The sequence below is a fragment of the Miniopterus natalensis genome, chromosome 12 (genome assembly GCF_054644295.1).
Source record: "Miniopterus natalensis isolate mMinNat1 chromosome 12, mMinNat1.hap1, whole genome shotgun sequence".
NCBI classification, from domain to species: Eukaryota; Metazoa; Chordata; class Mammalia; order Chiroptera; family Miniopteridae; genus Miniopterus; species Miniopterus natalensis.
The window spans coordinates 63,798,661-63,815,703 of NC_142092.1; the positions used below are offsets into that span (position 1 = coordinate 63,798,661).

General features: G+C 45.6%; 1 protein-coding gene across 1 annotated transcript; it reads left to right on the forward strand.

Moving 5' to 3' along the window:
* Positions 1-2,772: 2,772 nt before the first annotated feature.
* Positions 2,773-6,593, forward strand: TEX48 (testis expressed 48). Its single transcript, XM_087822559.1, has 4 exons — positions 2,773-2,782; positions 3,156-3,269; positions 4,912-5,028; positions 6,502-6,593. Exons 1-4 carry the CDS (start codon positions 2,773-2,775, stop codon positions 6,591-6,593), a joined length of 333 nt encoding a protein of 110 aa, XP_087678685.1.
* The last annotated feature ends 10,450 nt before the right edge of the window (positions 6,594-17,043 follow it).

The window sequence follows — 17,043 nt, forward strand, 5'->3', positions numbered from 1 at the left end:
GCTGCTGCTCTACCCTAAAATGTTCTTTGAAAATGTCTTGAAGCGAATTGAATCTCCTGTTGATTCATCTTGATTCCGTTTGCAACCTTGCACCTTTGTCCAATCTGCCCTTAAACGAAAGCCTTTTGAAATAGTTTTCTGTGGTGAGTTTCCAATTTTTCTTACCTGCATACTTTTTAAAATGTATGCATAGGTGAGTTACCTAAATCTTCTGGTCTTTTCCATCCCGCAGCTTTCAAACATTTTCCCCATTGTCAAAGGTCAGCAATTAAGTGAACTAACTGGCACAGATATGACACTTCAAGGCAATGAGTAGCAGAGGAACTAACAGAATCATGAATTAAACAGCAACTTTATGTCTTTCTGAAATTTGGGATTTTCCTAAATTTGCCCTCAACTCAACTCTCACCCACAGTTTAAATTCGGCCTCTGTGGATCCACCTTCTGGTGCAGGGATTTTAGGGGAATATCGTGCGTGTTGATCACCGTCCTCTAGAGAAACACCCCAGGAAGAAAGTTCATTTAGGCGGTGAGGGCAAGGAACGAGAGGAGTGAGTGGGTGGCGGAGGTAAAGCGATGTGGGGAGAGAGAGAGAGATGCAAAGAAAGCAAGCTTCACAAGCTTTGAGTAGGAGTGAGATCTTTTTTTTTTCCTTTCCTTTTGAGTCCAGAGCATATCAATAAAAATTTTAAAAGCCCTCTATTGCCTGCTTAGTCTTTTTGTCTTTTCTCTAGAGCCCCTCTTAAATCTCCTATTTTTGACATTGGAAGTTTGCCATAATGGCCATTATAATTCTGAGTCATCTAGTGAAATTTTGCCATTTATTAAGATAAGCATATGAGAGTGCAAACAGTGAGAATATACATACAAAGCAGGAGTTTTTCCAGGAAGAGGCAGCAACTTCAACGTAAATAAGAGCATGGCAAACAGGAAAGAATACACTACAGTTGATCAAAAGTGTGTACTTATGCATGGCATCTTGAATTCCTTGGCCAAAGAGAGCCTAATAGAGGCTACATGATCAACCACTTGGAAATCACCGACTACAGAATATAAGCGGAGTAATGACTTTCATTAGTTTGACAAGGCAACTAATCAAACTGTGCTCCTGAAGGCTTCAGGGGTTCAAGGCAAATTTTTAGCAATTACTTTGTTTATATAACTTGATCACCTAACAGACCTCCAACCATTAATTCTCAGGGCTGACTTGTGGTGGGGGCTTTTTCCATTCCTTCCTTATAAAACACTTCCTTCCATATTCAACATACAGGAGCCAAACTAAAACAAAGCAAAACCCCAGGAGGCAAGAGTTTATATAAGTAGATGAAAAAAAATGAAACTACAGCAAGCAGCATAAGAATAGGCATATTAATGGCAAGCATATTTGCTAAATGGTATATCTCCAAAACAAAAGATCTAATTGCTTTATATAAATTTCCATTTGTTTATAAATCCTAAGAAAAGAAAAAAAATTCATTAAAGAGAGCTCAATGAAGTGTGTCAGAGCTTAAATCATGCTGAAAAACTCACTTGGCAACAGATCCAAAAGACTATTGAAGATTGGGACTAAAGAGAGCCAGGATGTAACCCTTTTGGTCCGAGGATCCCATACAGTGGGGAAATCCGTATGTGTCTCATGGGCTGAATATAGCCACAGTATATAAGTTGTGCTGTGTTAAATAGCTTATGTTTAGGAAGTCAAAGATTTTGTATTATTAAGAGGTCAAGGGTAAAAGAAACAGGGAAATCAGTTAGGAAGCTATTGTCATAATTTAGGCAAGAAATGATGGTGGCTTGGACCAGGCTATATATAACATCAGAGAAAGTGAGAAGCCAGCCCCCACAAGTGAGATAATTCACATAGTGGATTGGGCATTGTGAGGGATATTAACCAATACCACGCTAACAATTTCCTAAAATGGGGTTTTGCCACAGAAAGGGGAGTGAGAACAGGAAGTCCAGAGACAGAGAAAGGAGTTTAGGACAAAGAAGGGTACACAGAGAAAGGAGTTCAGGACTAAAACAAGGCTTTATAATTCTGGACCATCAGAACTAGAAAGATCCTTGAAAAGACTATCCAGCCTAACTTCCTCTTATTAGTGATGAGGTGTGTGAGACAGAGACAAGTATGGATTTACCTAAAGCCATATAGCAAGTTAGTGTCAGAACCAGGACCTAAACCTACAAGACTGTGCCTCTATCCATGTTCTCATGGGACCTAGGCCAGCTGGAATCATTGGGAGCCACATGAAGGGAAACGAGATGACCACTGACTGGCACTTACTGTGGACCTAGCACCACAGGGATCACTTTTCATATATTTAAACCTTTACTTCTGTAAAGCAGGCACCACAATAAAACTGAGGCTCAATGTCGCCGTGCACATCAAAGAGTCACAGGTTCGATTCCTGGTCAAGGGTATGTACCTGGGTTGCAGGCTCCCCACGCCGGGTTGGGTTGCATGTGGGAAGCAACCAGTTGATGTGGCTCTCTCACACTGATGTTTCTCTCTCCCTCTCTCCTCTCTCTCTCCTTCTACCCCCTTCCACTCTCTTTATAAGCAATGGAAAAAATATCCTCTAGTGAGGATTAACAAAACAAAACAAACAAGACCAAAAAAAAGAGAAAGTGAGGTTCAAGAAGGTTAAGGAATTTACCCAAGAACAGGCACCTAGAAATAGGGGTAGAGCTCAGCTCTGCCTGAAGGCTGAGCATGCTTATGTGCATCTCTGCATGAGCTGGGATTCTGTTGGAGTGAGTCCTATCTGGACTATGAGCACAGGTAAAGGACTCAAGTTTTTCAGCCGGCTTTATGTTTATTTAGGGAACAGCCCTGCCCAGGGAACTGGCTCAAATTCAAGATTGGCTGATCCAACAAAGCAGCCCTGCAGACAAAGCTGGTGCAGTAGAGGCTTCGACTCCTTTCCATGGGTGAGAAAATTATATAAGAATTGGGAGAATGCCTTAAGAGAGGGCAGTCTAGGCACACGGGGAACTGCTGGCCATGGAGAGCTACTGAAGGTTTGGGAGAGGGGAAGGCTTTTATACTTTGGGAGAGGTTGACCCAATAGGCTTCTCATCACAGTAAATCTCCGATGGGCATCTGGAATTCAGACCCCCACAACTCATGGCCCTCACTACTTCTTCTGCTATAGCGGCCCATCGAAATCTGGCCTCAAAGTTCTTCTGCTCGTGCTGCAGAGACTGTGAGGAGACCTCCACCACCGATGACTCCACATTCTCCAGTCAAACCCAAGAGCAGCAGACTGGTAGGTGCCAGACCAGGTGCCTAGCCTCTCGAGACCTCACCTTGCTCACCCCCCTCCCGCTGAGAGACCCTCAGATTTCTTTTAGCTTCTGAGGGATAATTCCTACCTAAAATAAGGTGGGAATTGGGTGGCCATGTACCCAACCAATGAACAATAGAGCTTAAAAATCTTGACACTTTAAGTGTGATCCATGGATCAGCAATATCACATCAGCTGGGAACTTGTTAGAACTATACTTTCAGACCCTGCTCCAGACCTACTGAATCAGAACCTGCATTTTAACATAACCTCCAGGTAAATCTGAATGTACATTATAATTTTAGAAGCACTTTCTTAAAGGTTACATATTGGTGAAAATCCCTGCCTTTGGGGCTCTGACTGGTTCTAATTGGCTTTGCCACAGAATCAGGCCAGTCACTTAACCTCTCATGTTGAGCCTCTGTGTCCTCACCTGCAAAATGAGCATATTCATAATGTATTGTTACTTCCCAGGGTCACTGGGAGGATTAAATGAGATAATATATTTAAGCACGTAGTACAGGGGCTGCACTAAGTAGCCACTCACCAAAGTCAACAAATGGAAACTCCATATGAGTATTGGCCGGGATAGGATAGGCTCTGCTGTTAAAACAAATAAGTCTTGAAATCTCAATGGTTTACAAAATGGAAGTGTATTTTTTTATGTTAAGTCTTTAGCCAAGGCTTCTGGGACACATAACTCCCAAGGCTGCACGTATAATGGAAGAGAGCAAGGGGGAAGTTTGTAATGACGACCTTCTTGATGATCCAGGGTAAAGGTCATAGTGGGCAAGACTGGGGGGTCACAATCAACAATTTCAGACTGAAAAAAAAGAAGCTTCATTGTCAAGTTCAGGCAAAGCTATGACTGAGAGGCACATGGTGGGGAGTGGGGGTCAGGGCTAGTGAGGCATCTGGCACAGTCCAGCTGAGAGATGGGACAGTTCAACGGCAGCTAATAAGTGACAGAACCATTTATCCTACTGCAGAATAAAGCTCAGTCTGCTGACAAAGCTGTTATACTTTCAGGAATCTAGAAGCATATAAAAGCAAAGCCTTATATACAACAATGTTCATCACAACAGTATTGTAGTGAAATTTGTAAAGTTTAAACACCCAATAAGAGAACATTGGTTAAAGAAACCTGAATTATCCTTAAAATAAAATATTATACAACCACTAATTCTTAAAATTGAGTGACATAAGAGAAGTGTTTATGATATAATGTATCAAGTAAAATGCATTCCTTATGTATGAGACTGTATAAAATATGCATAGGAAAAAACTGGAACTGTGATAATATCTGAGGGGAAGGGTGTTTGGGGCATTTTTTCCTACCTCATAGTCTTCACTATTCCCTAGCTTTTCTATGATGGATATGCATTACATTTATAAACAGGAAAAGAGTAAACTTTATATTTTAAAAAGAATGTATATTTTGAATCCAGCACCTGCATACAATGGAGGCAAGTGGAAGACTAGAGAGGAGGTAGAGTGGGGTATCCCCATCCCATAAATAACCAGCAATGGCCCCTGTACACTGCTTCAGAGCAGGCAGGATGCCTTCTCCTCCATTATCTCCTCTGCGCCTCCCCAAATGACCACACGGAGTTGTCATTGCCAGGTCTGCAGAAGAGTGAGCTTGACCTACAAAATTCTAAAGGATCCTCCCTCTTGCCTTTGGGACCACCCCTGGTCAATCCAGAAAAAGAGACCTCGACCAGCAGCAGCGATTTTGAGGGTGAGTCCCCAACTAGGATCTAACACTAACCAGGAACCTCTGGGGGAGGGGGCCTTGTCCTGAGGACCAAACCCCACTGACATCTGAGCTAAGTTAAGTGGGGCGACAGGAGAGATGGATCACTCCCATCATATTATTATTTTTTTTTATTCCTCACCCGAGGATATTTTTTCCATTGCTTTTCATGGAAAGTAGAAGAGACAGAGAGAGAGAACCATCGATGTGAGAGAGAGACACATCGATCGGTTTCCTCCTGCATGCGTCCTGACCGGGGCTGGGAATCAAGCCTGCAACTGAGGTACATGCCCTTGGCTGGAATCAAACCCGGGACCCTTCAGTCTGTGGGTCAACGCTCTAACCACTGAGCCAAACCAGCAAGGGCTCCATCATATTCTAGAACATGCTGGAGAGGGGCCAAGGGCGTAAGACCTGCCTGCATGATCTTCTGAGCTAGGAATTAGCTGGAGAACAGGTCTCGGAGGAAAGAACACACACCCCTCGTGCCCTGCAAAGTCCTATATGTGGCATTGTCATATTTGTGTTTTTGTGTGATTATTGGCTTAATGTCTGCTTCAGGCACTAGACAGTGAGTTTCAGGACAGCAGGACCCATATCAGTTTTGTTTCCCCAAATGCAGCCCGGCGCGTGGCAAGTCAACAATGCCAGAACATGCTTAGGAACTGGGCGTAGTCCATAAGCTCAATGGCGTTGAAATGTCTCTGGGTCGTGGAAGGACGGAAGCCCAGCCCTGGACAGTGGGCACAGTCCTGGAAAATGAAGCACAGCTGGGCACCAACGCTGTGCCCGGGTGATTTCACGTAGCTCACAACCACCCTGTGAGGCCATTTGTTGGGCTCAGGATCAACCAGCCCCGTCACTCCAGAATTCTCATAAGAGCTAAACTGTCCTTGCACACAAAATCTCACACAAAGTCCAATTACTATCAAAGATCAAAGGGGTCCTGCTTTACTTGAATGGAGGGTGGGAGACCAGGAGCCCCAGAAGCTACCCCCCTTCCTTCTCCCCTCTGCACTCCCCAAAGGGCTCCATGGAACCCAGTTTGAAAACCACATCTCATTGTATAGGGGAGTCTGAGGCCCACAGGGGGAAGGAACTTCCAAAAGTCCACCAGGGAGTGGCCTCATTGTCAGAACCAGGATAGGCCTAATTCTCCCACTTTCCAGTGCCCTGCACTTAGCGAGGCCCCATGCCGTCGCTGAACACACCCACGGAGTACAGTACAGAACCCACTGCACAAGGCTGGGGCCCTGACACCAGGAATCCCAGGGGGAGTGGTCTTGTCCCTATCACAAGTGACTTCTGAGTCCCTGGCTGCAGTGCTCGTGCCTCACACAGTACTTCCGAATCAGACAAAGATCGGGGATGGAGGCAACCAGGACAGTCCAGGTAGTCCCAATGCCAAGGCTTCACTCAGCATAATTATTTCATTTTTCCTTTCATATATGAATACAGATGCAACTCAAAGAGTTTTTTCCAAGAGAAACCTAGACCGCTATTCCCAGACTCAGTGGCCATTCCAGTCCTGCTTCATTGGGAGACCCTGAAAGTTCTAGGTGGGGACCCCACGCAGGCCTCCGAGACTGCACAGCTGCTGCAGTGACTCCAAGAGGAAGAGGGAGGCGAACAGGGGCCATGAAGACTGATTCGGAAACTCCCCCAAGGAGGAGAAGACATCTGAGCCATCCCTGTGCCGCCAGCAAGAGTCCCTTCAACTCCAGAAAAGGCCACTGGGGGAGGAGGAGCTGCCTCCAATTAAAGTTCTTGGTTGCACAACAGGACTGTGTCCCTCTTTTCCCCGCCCCCTTACAGGGAGGACTTCTTCCAAAATGTCTCACCGTTTTTAAATATGCTAACCTAACATCTAACTAACTTAAAATTTCTGAACTTTTTGGATAGCTTTTTCTTGAATTTTAAGATAATTTCAAACTTAGAGAAAAGTTGCAAGAATGGTACAAAGAGCTGCTATTCTTTTACCCAGAGTTACCCAGCTCTCACCTCTCCTGGGGCATTTGCCTCCCCATTCCTGCTCTCTCCCTGGAACTTGCTCCTAAACTATTTGAGAGAGAGCTGCACACAGTGTGCCCTTTACCCCTAAACTCAGCGTGCCTTTTCTAAGAACACGGGTATTCTTACATAACTACAGGACAGTTATCAAAAACAGGAACTTCAACATTGGTACAGTACTATTCAAATTCCATCAGCTGTCCCCAAACGTCTTACAGCTACTTTTGTGCGCGGTCTGTCCGGGATCTACTCCAAGGCCATCGACTGCATGGAGCAGTCGTGTCTCCTTACTCCCCTTTAATCTGACGCCTCTGTGGTGTTTACTCCTCCCACTACAAGTGGCTTTTTGTTTGTCCAAACCTACTTTTCATCTTTCAGGGCTCTTTTTAAATGTTCTTCGTATGAATTTTGCAGATGTTCTATTAAATTTACTCCTAAGTACTTTATCTTTTCTGTTGCCATTGTAAATGGGGGTTTTCCTCTATCGTTATTACTGTGACTAGTTACTGCTTGTGTACTAACACTACTGAGTTAACTGGTGTTTTATGTTTTGCTTCCCTTCTGAATTATGTTACTGTTTGGGCTAGTTTTGTCATCGATTCCCTTGTGGCTTACCAGGAATACTACTATACCATCCGCAAGGAGAGATACTTTAGCTTCTTCCTTTTCTAACTTTCATCGCTCTGATTGATCATGTCTGTTTACAATGGCTAATACCACCCATTCAATGTTAAATAGTGGAGATAGTGGGTATCTGCTTTTTCGTTATTTTTAAAGAAATACCTCTAGTGTTTGCCCATTAAGGAAGAAGCTCATTTTAAGACAAAGAGATTAAGATAGAGAGATCATATTAAGAAAAATATCCATCAATCCTTCTGTTTTTCCAGCATCTACGGGGGGGGGGGATCTCTCCTCATATTTAACCAACTTTCCATTCCACAAATCAAGTCCACCTGCTCATAATGTATTATTTTCATAAGATGAAGTTTGATTCAGTTCACTAATACTTAAGAATTTGGCATCAATAGGTGCTATCACTGTAATTTTCTTTTTTGCATTGTCTTTATCAGACTTAGTTATCCACATTATAAACTCACATCATAAAAAAGTTCATAAAAAGAACTTGGAAGCTTTCTTTCATTGTCTATGCTCTGGAAATTTATGTAGCATTGGAACTATCTGGCCTGTGAAAGTTTGGTCGGATTCCCCTGTGACACCATCTGGGCCTGCTGTCTTTTGTGGGGGGGTAGTTTCTTGATGAATTTCTCTATTTCTCTGATAGAAATTGATCGTTTCCTGTCTCTAATGCATTCCTTTTGATAAATTGTATTTCCCTAGGAAATTATCATACACTTCATCTAGTTTTTCAAATATACTTGCATACAGGTATATAAAGTACTCTCAAGATTTTAAAAATCTGTTCTCTCAATGGTTATTTTCCCTTATCTGTTCTAATTTTATATATTCATGTTTTCTCCCTTTTTCCTGATTAAGTAACATAGTATTTCTACTCTGTTTTTTGTAAAAGATTTTGATTAATCAATTAGACCCACTGCTTTTTTTATACTCAGTGATTTCAGTGTTTAATCCTTGGTACTTTTTTCTTGTATATTCTTTTATTTTGATGTTCTTTTTCTAGCTTTTGGAATTGGGGATTTATTTCATTTATTTTCTTGATGCAAGTATTTAAGGACTGCGGTAGACAGAACAATGGCCCGCAAAGATGTCTTTGTCCTGCTTCTCAAAACCTGTGACTGTTCCCTCACCAAGGGGATCAGGGTGCAGACACAACCAAGGCTGCAGGTCAGCTGCCTGGGGTGGGGAGAGTGAGCCCACCTAACCACATGGCACCAGCATTTCCTCCCTAGAGGAGAGGGAGCCAAAGTGCTACAACCCATTTGTAAAACACTTTGACAACGTCAACCCTGTACCTTTAAAATACTCAGCCTCTGGTCCATCGTCCTTTCTGCCAATCAGCAGCTGTGTCACCTTGACCAAGATACCTAATAAACACTCTGTGCTCAGTTCCCATTCCCAGGCTCTGTGACATCACAGACAGCCTCTCTGCTGCGCCAGCGGCAAGTGAGTGAGGCTCAAAGGTCAGACCTGAGAGCAGGAGGGGGTATTTGTCCTGGACTAAAGGGATGCCGTCTCCATCACTCCTGGACATCTTTTCGCTTTGCTACAGAAAGCAGACATTGCCTCTAGCTTACCTTGACCCCACTGTTTCTCTCTCGGCCGGGTCTCCCACCTGCCTAAATAAATGGCCCCTAAGGGCTCCTCCAGCTCCAGAAGCCTTCCTGTTTGACCATATTCTTTCTTGTTCTGAGCCAAGTGCTGTGGGACAGACAACCCAGGGCCCTTTCCTTTGGCTCCTGGTTCCATCTTGAGGAGGGCACTGGCGGTGCAAGAAACACCCCACCCCACCTGCCCCAGCCAGCATCTCTCCTACGTCACCGTCATTCGCATTACTGAGCATTTAGTGTGTGCCAGACACCGTGCTAAGCATATCTTTATGTCACCCAAGCCTCACAAAACCATTCTGGGGGAGGTTTTACCATCCCCATTTTACAGTTAGGAAGACTGAGGTTCAAGGAGATTAAATTGCTCTAAATTACACAGCAAGGTCCAGCCAGAGTCATCCCATCTCCATCTAAGTAAAAAATGTATGCTCTTCATTGCTCCGCGAGGCCTCAGGAGGAGCCTTTACATTTGAAAACCAGCTGCCACCAGAAAACACATTTTTTTTAAAAAAGGAAGACAGCAAACCAGCTGCCACCAAACTCACAGAGGAGAAGGTGGCTCTGAACATCTCTTCCTCTGGCATCGCCTACAGCAGGGTGAGGCTGTAGACAACACGGGCTCTTGCACCAGACAGAACTACATTAAAATCCCCACTGCCCCTCTTGCTGCAAGACCTGGCAAAGTCACCTACCTGAAGCTCAGTTCCATCACCTGAAAAATGGGACAAAGTCCTGCCTAGTAGAGTAAAGCTGAAAGTTAAATGAGCTGATAGATTTCAAAGAACCTGTCCAGGATGCTCAACGATTGTCAGTGTCCTTCACACCTTGGCTGTTTCTCTTCCCTTGTTACCGAGAAAACGAGGTAAGTCCGGAATCAGGATGTTTCTATCCATTTCTATGGTCAGGGAGCAAGACACCCATTCGTAGAACGGAGAATAGGGATAATACTGGGCATTCGTTGTCCAGTAGTCAGAAGGCTCGTGTTTACTGGCACGATGCTGAGAGGGCACCTCCTCTGTGCAAAGCCCCGTGCCCAGTGCCGGGGTTCAGCCGTGAACTGGACACATCCCTGCCTCCGTGAGCGAGAATCTCTCCCCCATGTCCACTGCCATATCCTTTACATGGTGCTGGCACCAGTAGGGCCCAAATAAACAAATGCTGAACAAACCATCTCATTCCCAAACACGACGACTATGGAGAAGAAACAGGTGGGGAAGGGAAGAGGGAGCCCTGGGGGAAGGAGGGTTTAAATAGAATGAATTAAGGAGGGTGAACAGGCCAGAGGCCTCTCTAGAACAGCTGACCTTGAAGCAAGCCTGAAGGTGGAGCCCATGCAAAGCAGCTGGAACAGAGGGGAGAGCAGTGAGGAGCGGATGAAGGCTGGATTAGATCGTGAATTTGGCCACGGGAAAGGGGAAGGAAAGCAGGCAATGGCAGGGGCCCGGAAGAGAGAAAGGAGGTTAATGTAAGGACGTACAGCCTAGGAAGCTTGCATCATCAGAGACGGAGGGATCTGTGGAGAGATGATGCAGCCCAACCACCACCTGTTACAGGTGGGAGCCTAGGCCCAGAGACAGGCATGGACTAACCCAAAGCCACACAGCAAGTTAGTGCAGAGCCAGGATTTGAACGAGCAAGAGAGCTACAGCATCATGCTCCCAGGGGACGGGGGCCCGGCCAGAATAGATGGGAGCCAACAAGCTACACGAAGGAAAGGGAACGCAGAGAATGAGCACTGAGCCAGCAGCTGTGGGCACCTGCCATCACAGCAGCCGCTTTGCCTACAGTTAACCATCTGTTCCAAGGTGGGTACCATTATTCCCATTTTCCAGATCGGACATGAGGCTCACAGAGATTACAGAATCAGCCCAAGAGCAGACACCTAGAAAGCAGAAGATAAATCTGACTTCTAAACACAGGCTTACCTGGGGGGCTGCTGCGTGTGCGTGCTGGGCTCTGCTGGCATTTTCCAGCCAGTCTTATGTTCACTGAGGAAACAGCAAAAGAATTGCGCCCAACCTCCAGGTCTGCAGAAACAAGACGCCTCTGCAGGTAAACCATCTGAGTGGAGGCTCCAAGCCCCTTCTTGGGTAAGAGAACTCTGGGCAGAAGGACTGGCCAGAGGGAGACCCACGCAGGTGAGCCTGGCCTGCTGGCCACAGGGAGCTGCAGGAGGTGTGGGAGAGGGAGGGGTGATACCTTAGGAGAGGCCGGCCAGTATGACCCACTGCTTAAATAACAATGGGCTGTGCAGATTGGGGCTGCAGAGCCAGCCCCAGCCCAGCGCCCTCTCCTCTCCCCACAGCCCACCAAAACATGGCATCAAAGATCTTCTGTTGTTGCTGCCCGGCCGGCGAGGGGCCTCCTTCCACTGTTCACCCCTACAGTCCACGAGGATCCCAAGAGCGTCATCCACGGACCTTTGGTAGGTTCTAGACATGGCTATGTGGTACCTGGGAAGAACACTGGAGTCTCCCCAGCCACCTTCTGCTAGGACACCCTCAGATTTCTTTCAGGCTTTTGGGGGTGTGGAAGGGGAGTAATTACCCAAACCTGTAACAACACGGCCTAAAGACTATATTAATTAGATATTAAAGATCACTGGCTTTAGCCCTGGCTTGTGTTGCTCCGTGGTTAGAGCGTCTGCCATGCACCTAAAGGTCACAGGTTCGATTCCTAGTCAAGGGCACGTACCTAGGTTGCAGGTTTGATCCCCGGGCTGGTTGGGGTGTGTGCAGGAGGCAATCCATCAATGTGTCTCTTTCACATCGATGTTTCTCTCTCTCCTTTCTCTCCTCCTGCCCCTTCTCTTCTACTCTCTCTAAAAAAATCAATGGGGGGGGAAATATGCTCAGGCGAAGATTAAACAAACAAACAAACAAATAGATCACTGCCTTTAGTAGGACATACCTGCTTGAATTCTGCCTCAGCCACCTACTGAGCTGGAGCCTGTCGCTGGACCTCTCTGAGCTTCAGCATTTTCCTCTACAAAATGAAGACAGTACCATGCTCCCTATTTTTCAGGTTGTTGGGAGGGTAAATGGGGCAATGTATATAAGTGCCTAGAATATGACCCCACACAAAGCACTCAACAGATGGAAACTGGGTATGTGCACTGTCAGGACCAGCGAGGCTGGGCCGACGCGACCAGTAAACTCTAAGATCTCAAGTGCTTCCCAGATTGGAGTTATTCTTGGCTCGAGCAAGCAGAACTTTATTAAGCCATGGTATGAATGAGCGCCAAATGGGATGCCACCAAGACTGCTTGTGTGTAATTCAAAGCCTTGTCCTTCACTCTTTCAGATCTCAACCCAAGTGCTCACAAAAATAGTAGTCAAAAGAGACACGCACAACAGTCCGGCAACATGGTGACGAAGGCATATAACCACGGGAGACCCTGAGCATTCTGCTAGTCAGCAAGCAGCCCCAGGCTGCAGGCTGCTGCGGTGACTCCAGGGGGAAGAGGGAGGCGAACAGGGGCCATGAAGACCGACTCGGAAACTCCCCCAAGGAGGAGAAGACGTCTGAGCCATCCCTGTGCCGCCAGCAAGAGTCCCTTCAGCTCCTGAAAAGGCCACTGGGGGAGGAGCTGCCTCCAATTAAAGTCTTTGGTTGCATCATAGAACTGTGTCCCTCTTTTCCTCACCCCCAGCCCACTTCTGAGATTCCCTTGGATCTGGAGCAATTAGAACCAAGTATCTTAAAAAGAACCGTGGTTTTATCATTCTAAACATTTCAGCCCCTCCTAACCAACCTAACAAGGAAGCGTCTAGGAGAGGCCGGTTAGTGTAACGGGCGCCTGTAAGTAGATGCTGGGATGCATGTCTAAGCTTTGTGGACACAATTCTGCTCACCTACTGTGTGACTCCATTCAGTGCTCAGGACCATAGTGAATGGTGGGGCAGGTTGTGCAAAAACTCTGTAAGCAGCAGCCCCAGAGTGACGCACTGCACATGGTATCCGTGAGCAACGCACAGCGCAGATCCACAGAGCTGTCTGCTAGGACACAGAGCATGCAAACACGAGTGACACGCAGGAGACCATGCAAACACGAGTGACACCCAGGAGACCCCGAGGGCCCTCTTTAGCCAGGGAGCCAGGCACAGAAGCAGATCACTTCATCGCAACAGAACAAATTTGGGAGCAAAAAGATGAGAAGCATTTTGCAACCAACTTGGGGATTCAGGGAAGGCTTCCTGGAAGAGATGGTGCTTGAGTTTTCTGAAGGTTGGAAGGGAATTGGCCAAGCAAAAAGGAGGGGGGATGGTACCCCAGAAGGAGGGAACTAAATAAGCGAAGATGGGAAACAGAGGCACGGCTTGGGGGAGGTATGAGAATAGTGAACTTTGATGTTTTTTGGAATCACTGAAGTGAAACCTGAGCCAGAGTGTGGTGGGAGGTGAGGGGGCAAAGCAGTGAGAGCCCAATACTCAGGGAAGGGAGGTGCACTCTATCCTAAAGGTACTGGGGAGCCGCAAGTGAATTTTAAGCACCAAAATAACATTGCCAGATTCCTGATTTCTGCAATATGAACATGGTGAGTTAAGACAACTCATCAAATTAGCACTCCCTGTTCCCGCCCCCATCTCAGAAAGAATTTTTAAAAGATGATGTCTTATGCCATAGTATTGCAAACTAAAATTGATATCTATAAAGGCAAGGCCATCCTGGCTGCAATCTGAAGGAAGGAGTATGAGTAATTCTGATAATAACAGCAATCTATCAAGCCTGGTATGCTGCTTACTCTTTTAAGTGCTTTATAGTATCAACTTACTTAGCCTAACAATCCAACAAGGTTAGTACCATTACTACCCTGGTTTTACAAATTAGGAAACTGAGACAGAGCATTTAATCTCTTAAGGTTAATAATAGTAAATGGCAGAACTGAGACTTGAATCCGGGGGCGGGGAAGGGGGAACCTTAATGCAAAAGCAGGCAAAAAAAAAAAAAAGGGAATTGAACAAAGAGAATTAATAGAAAGTAAATAGTAAAATGGTACATATAATCTATCTAATGTATCAGTAAATACATTAGACACAGCGTAGCAAATAACTCCAGACTGAATTTTTTTTAAATCTCATGTACCCACAAGAGGGGCACTTCACATATAAGGATAGATACGCTGAAAGTAAAAGGGTAGACAAAGATATATTATGTGATGACTATTTGAAAGAAAGCTAATGTGTCCAACAAAGTAAATTTTAAGGCAACAATCTAATATAAAGAGAGGGGTAATAGGGCGAACCAATCAGGAAGCTTTAACAATTCTAAATCTGTATGCATATAAAACCAGAGCAAAATTTGTCAGAAGCGAATTAAAATATATGTTCACACAAAAACTTGTATACAATTATTCATAGCAGCAATACTTATAATAGCCAAAAAGTAGAAACAACTCAACTGATGAATGGATAAACCAAATGTGGTGTAACTGTGAAATGGAATATTATTCAGCCACTGAAAAGGAAGAGAGTACTAATATGTGCTACAACATGGGTAAATCTTGAAAACATTATGTTACGTGAAAAAAGCCAGATACAGACCGCTACCTACTGTATAATTCCATTTATATGAAATGTCCAGAATAGGGAACTCTATAGAGATGGAAAACAGATTAGTGTTGTCAGGGGCTAGGGAGAGGGACGAATGGGGAATGACTGCTAATGGGTAGGGTATTTTGGGGGGTGAGGGCAGGTGATGAAAATATTCTAGAATTAAATAGTGTCGGTGGCTGTGCAATCTTACGAATATACTAACTACTGAATTTTACACTTTAAAATGGTGACTTTTATGGTATGTTAATTACATCTCAGTTTTTTTAAACTATGTAATTAAAAAAAAAAACTTGTCAGTAAAAGGAGAAACAAAATCGACACTCACAGTTGGAGATTTTCCTAGCTTGGTCACCGACAGAACCAACCAACGAAAATCAGGAAGGACGCAGACACGCGCAACCCAGGTGAAACCTCGCACGAGCAGACACGCAGAAGGCAGCGTGCGGCAGCTTAAGAGCCGTCATCGATGGAGCCCTCACTGTGCCTTGTGCTTCACACACATCACCTACGATCGCACACCCCTTAACAGAGGGAAGGGAGGTACAAGGGGAACAGAGAGGGTAAGCATCTGACCCAAAGTCACCAGCTTACTCTTAATCTCCCTGCTCTACTGTCTCCCGGTACTGAGCTTAGGAAAGATTTGACTAGCATCTTAATTCACATAAATACAGCCCACGGTGCTGGAGTAACTGAGGTCTGATGCAGACAAAATAAACATAAACTGCTAATGACCTACTACATCAACAAAAATATACATCGGGCACCTGCCCTGTGCAAGACAGAGCGAGAGATTTGAGAAAAATAGCAACAATTTATCAGCTCTTATGCAAGCTTGCAACTCAAAGCTGCAAGCCCCTGCCCTTTGGCGCATCATTTCATCTTCACAATAGCCTCCCGGGTAGTCGCCTTATCCCACTCCACGCAGGAGGAGTGAGACCTAAGAGTGGGGCCTAGGAGACCCGCCGCTGCTCCTAAGAGGCAGTACCGGGACTGGAATCGATGTGACTCTAGAATCCAAGAGCCCACCTCGGACACTGGCCCACCCTCCCGCCACGGCTTCCGTGAACACAGGGTCTTCAAACCCGGGGTGCATGTTCGCTGTGGAATCTGATCTTCACAGCAACCCTGTGAGGTCGGCAAGACCGAGGTGGAGGCGGTACCTCATGGGCACAGCTGGATGCCCCCCCCGGGCAGGTGAGGCCATCAGAAACAGAAGAGAGGGAAGGCAGGAAATACGTAGGGCCCTTTAAGCCCCAAAATGGGAAAACTGCTTTTTGTCATTTACCACACACTTTTATTTTGTCATTATACTTACCAGGATTTTATGCTTGGGTGGTAACTATGGGCTTCTGATCACGTCACAGCCCACATTTCCTCTGTGGCAGGCAACAAAGATGGTGATCACCTTCATGAATAACTGTCATTGAGCAAAGCTGCCCTAAGAGTAGGCTAAAGAGAAATGCCTAAAACAGCCATTTCCAAGGGCTGGTCTCCACTCATGATTGCTCCTCTCTGGCCCAGAGAAAGCAATAGTCAGACTCACCTTCCACACGGCAAGTCGGCCACATTTCATGTTCACCAGATCCATTTATAAAGGAGTAAACTGACACTCGGGGAGGTTAGGTGACCTAGCCAAGGTCACGCTGCTAGGAAGCAGCAGATCTGCGATGAGAGTCCAGGTCTCCTGCTAGCTAGGCCAGTGCTGTCCAATGCATCAGGTCTGGGACACCTCAGCCATGTGGAGCTATAGAACCTTTCTACACATATATAAAGGCATAAAAGACAGACAGGCAAGGGCTATAATGGAGCCGAAAAAACGAAATTCCCAGAACTCTGGCTTCGGAAGAGTCATCCAATCTACCCTTTATATAGATGGGCAAACTGAGGACCAGCCAAAAATTACACAGCTAGAAGGGCAGTTCAGGACCAGAACCCAACTCTGTGCCAACATCAACATTCAACTGAGTTTAGAGAGCAATTTGCAAAAGCTACTATGGAGACGACAAAGCAATTACTCCTTAGCAGAACCAGCCATGCACAAAAGGTGCAGTCTTTTTCCTTGAGAAGCTTACAGTCTAGCTAGAAAAAGAGGCATGTGCGCAGGAAAACAGAATCAGCAAAATAAAACATCAGTAAAGGCAGCAGCTACATCAAGAATTTAAAGGAGGCAGACAGTAGCAAGACCAGCTGTG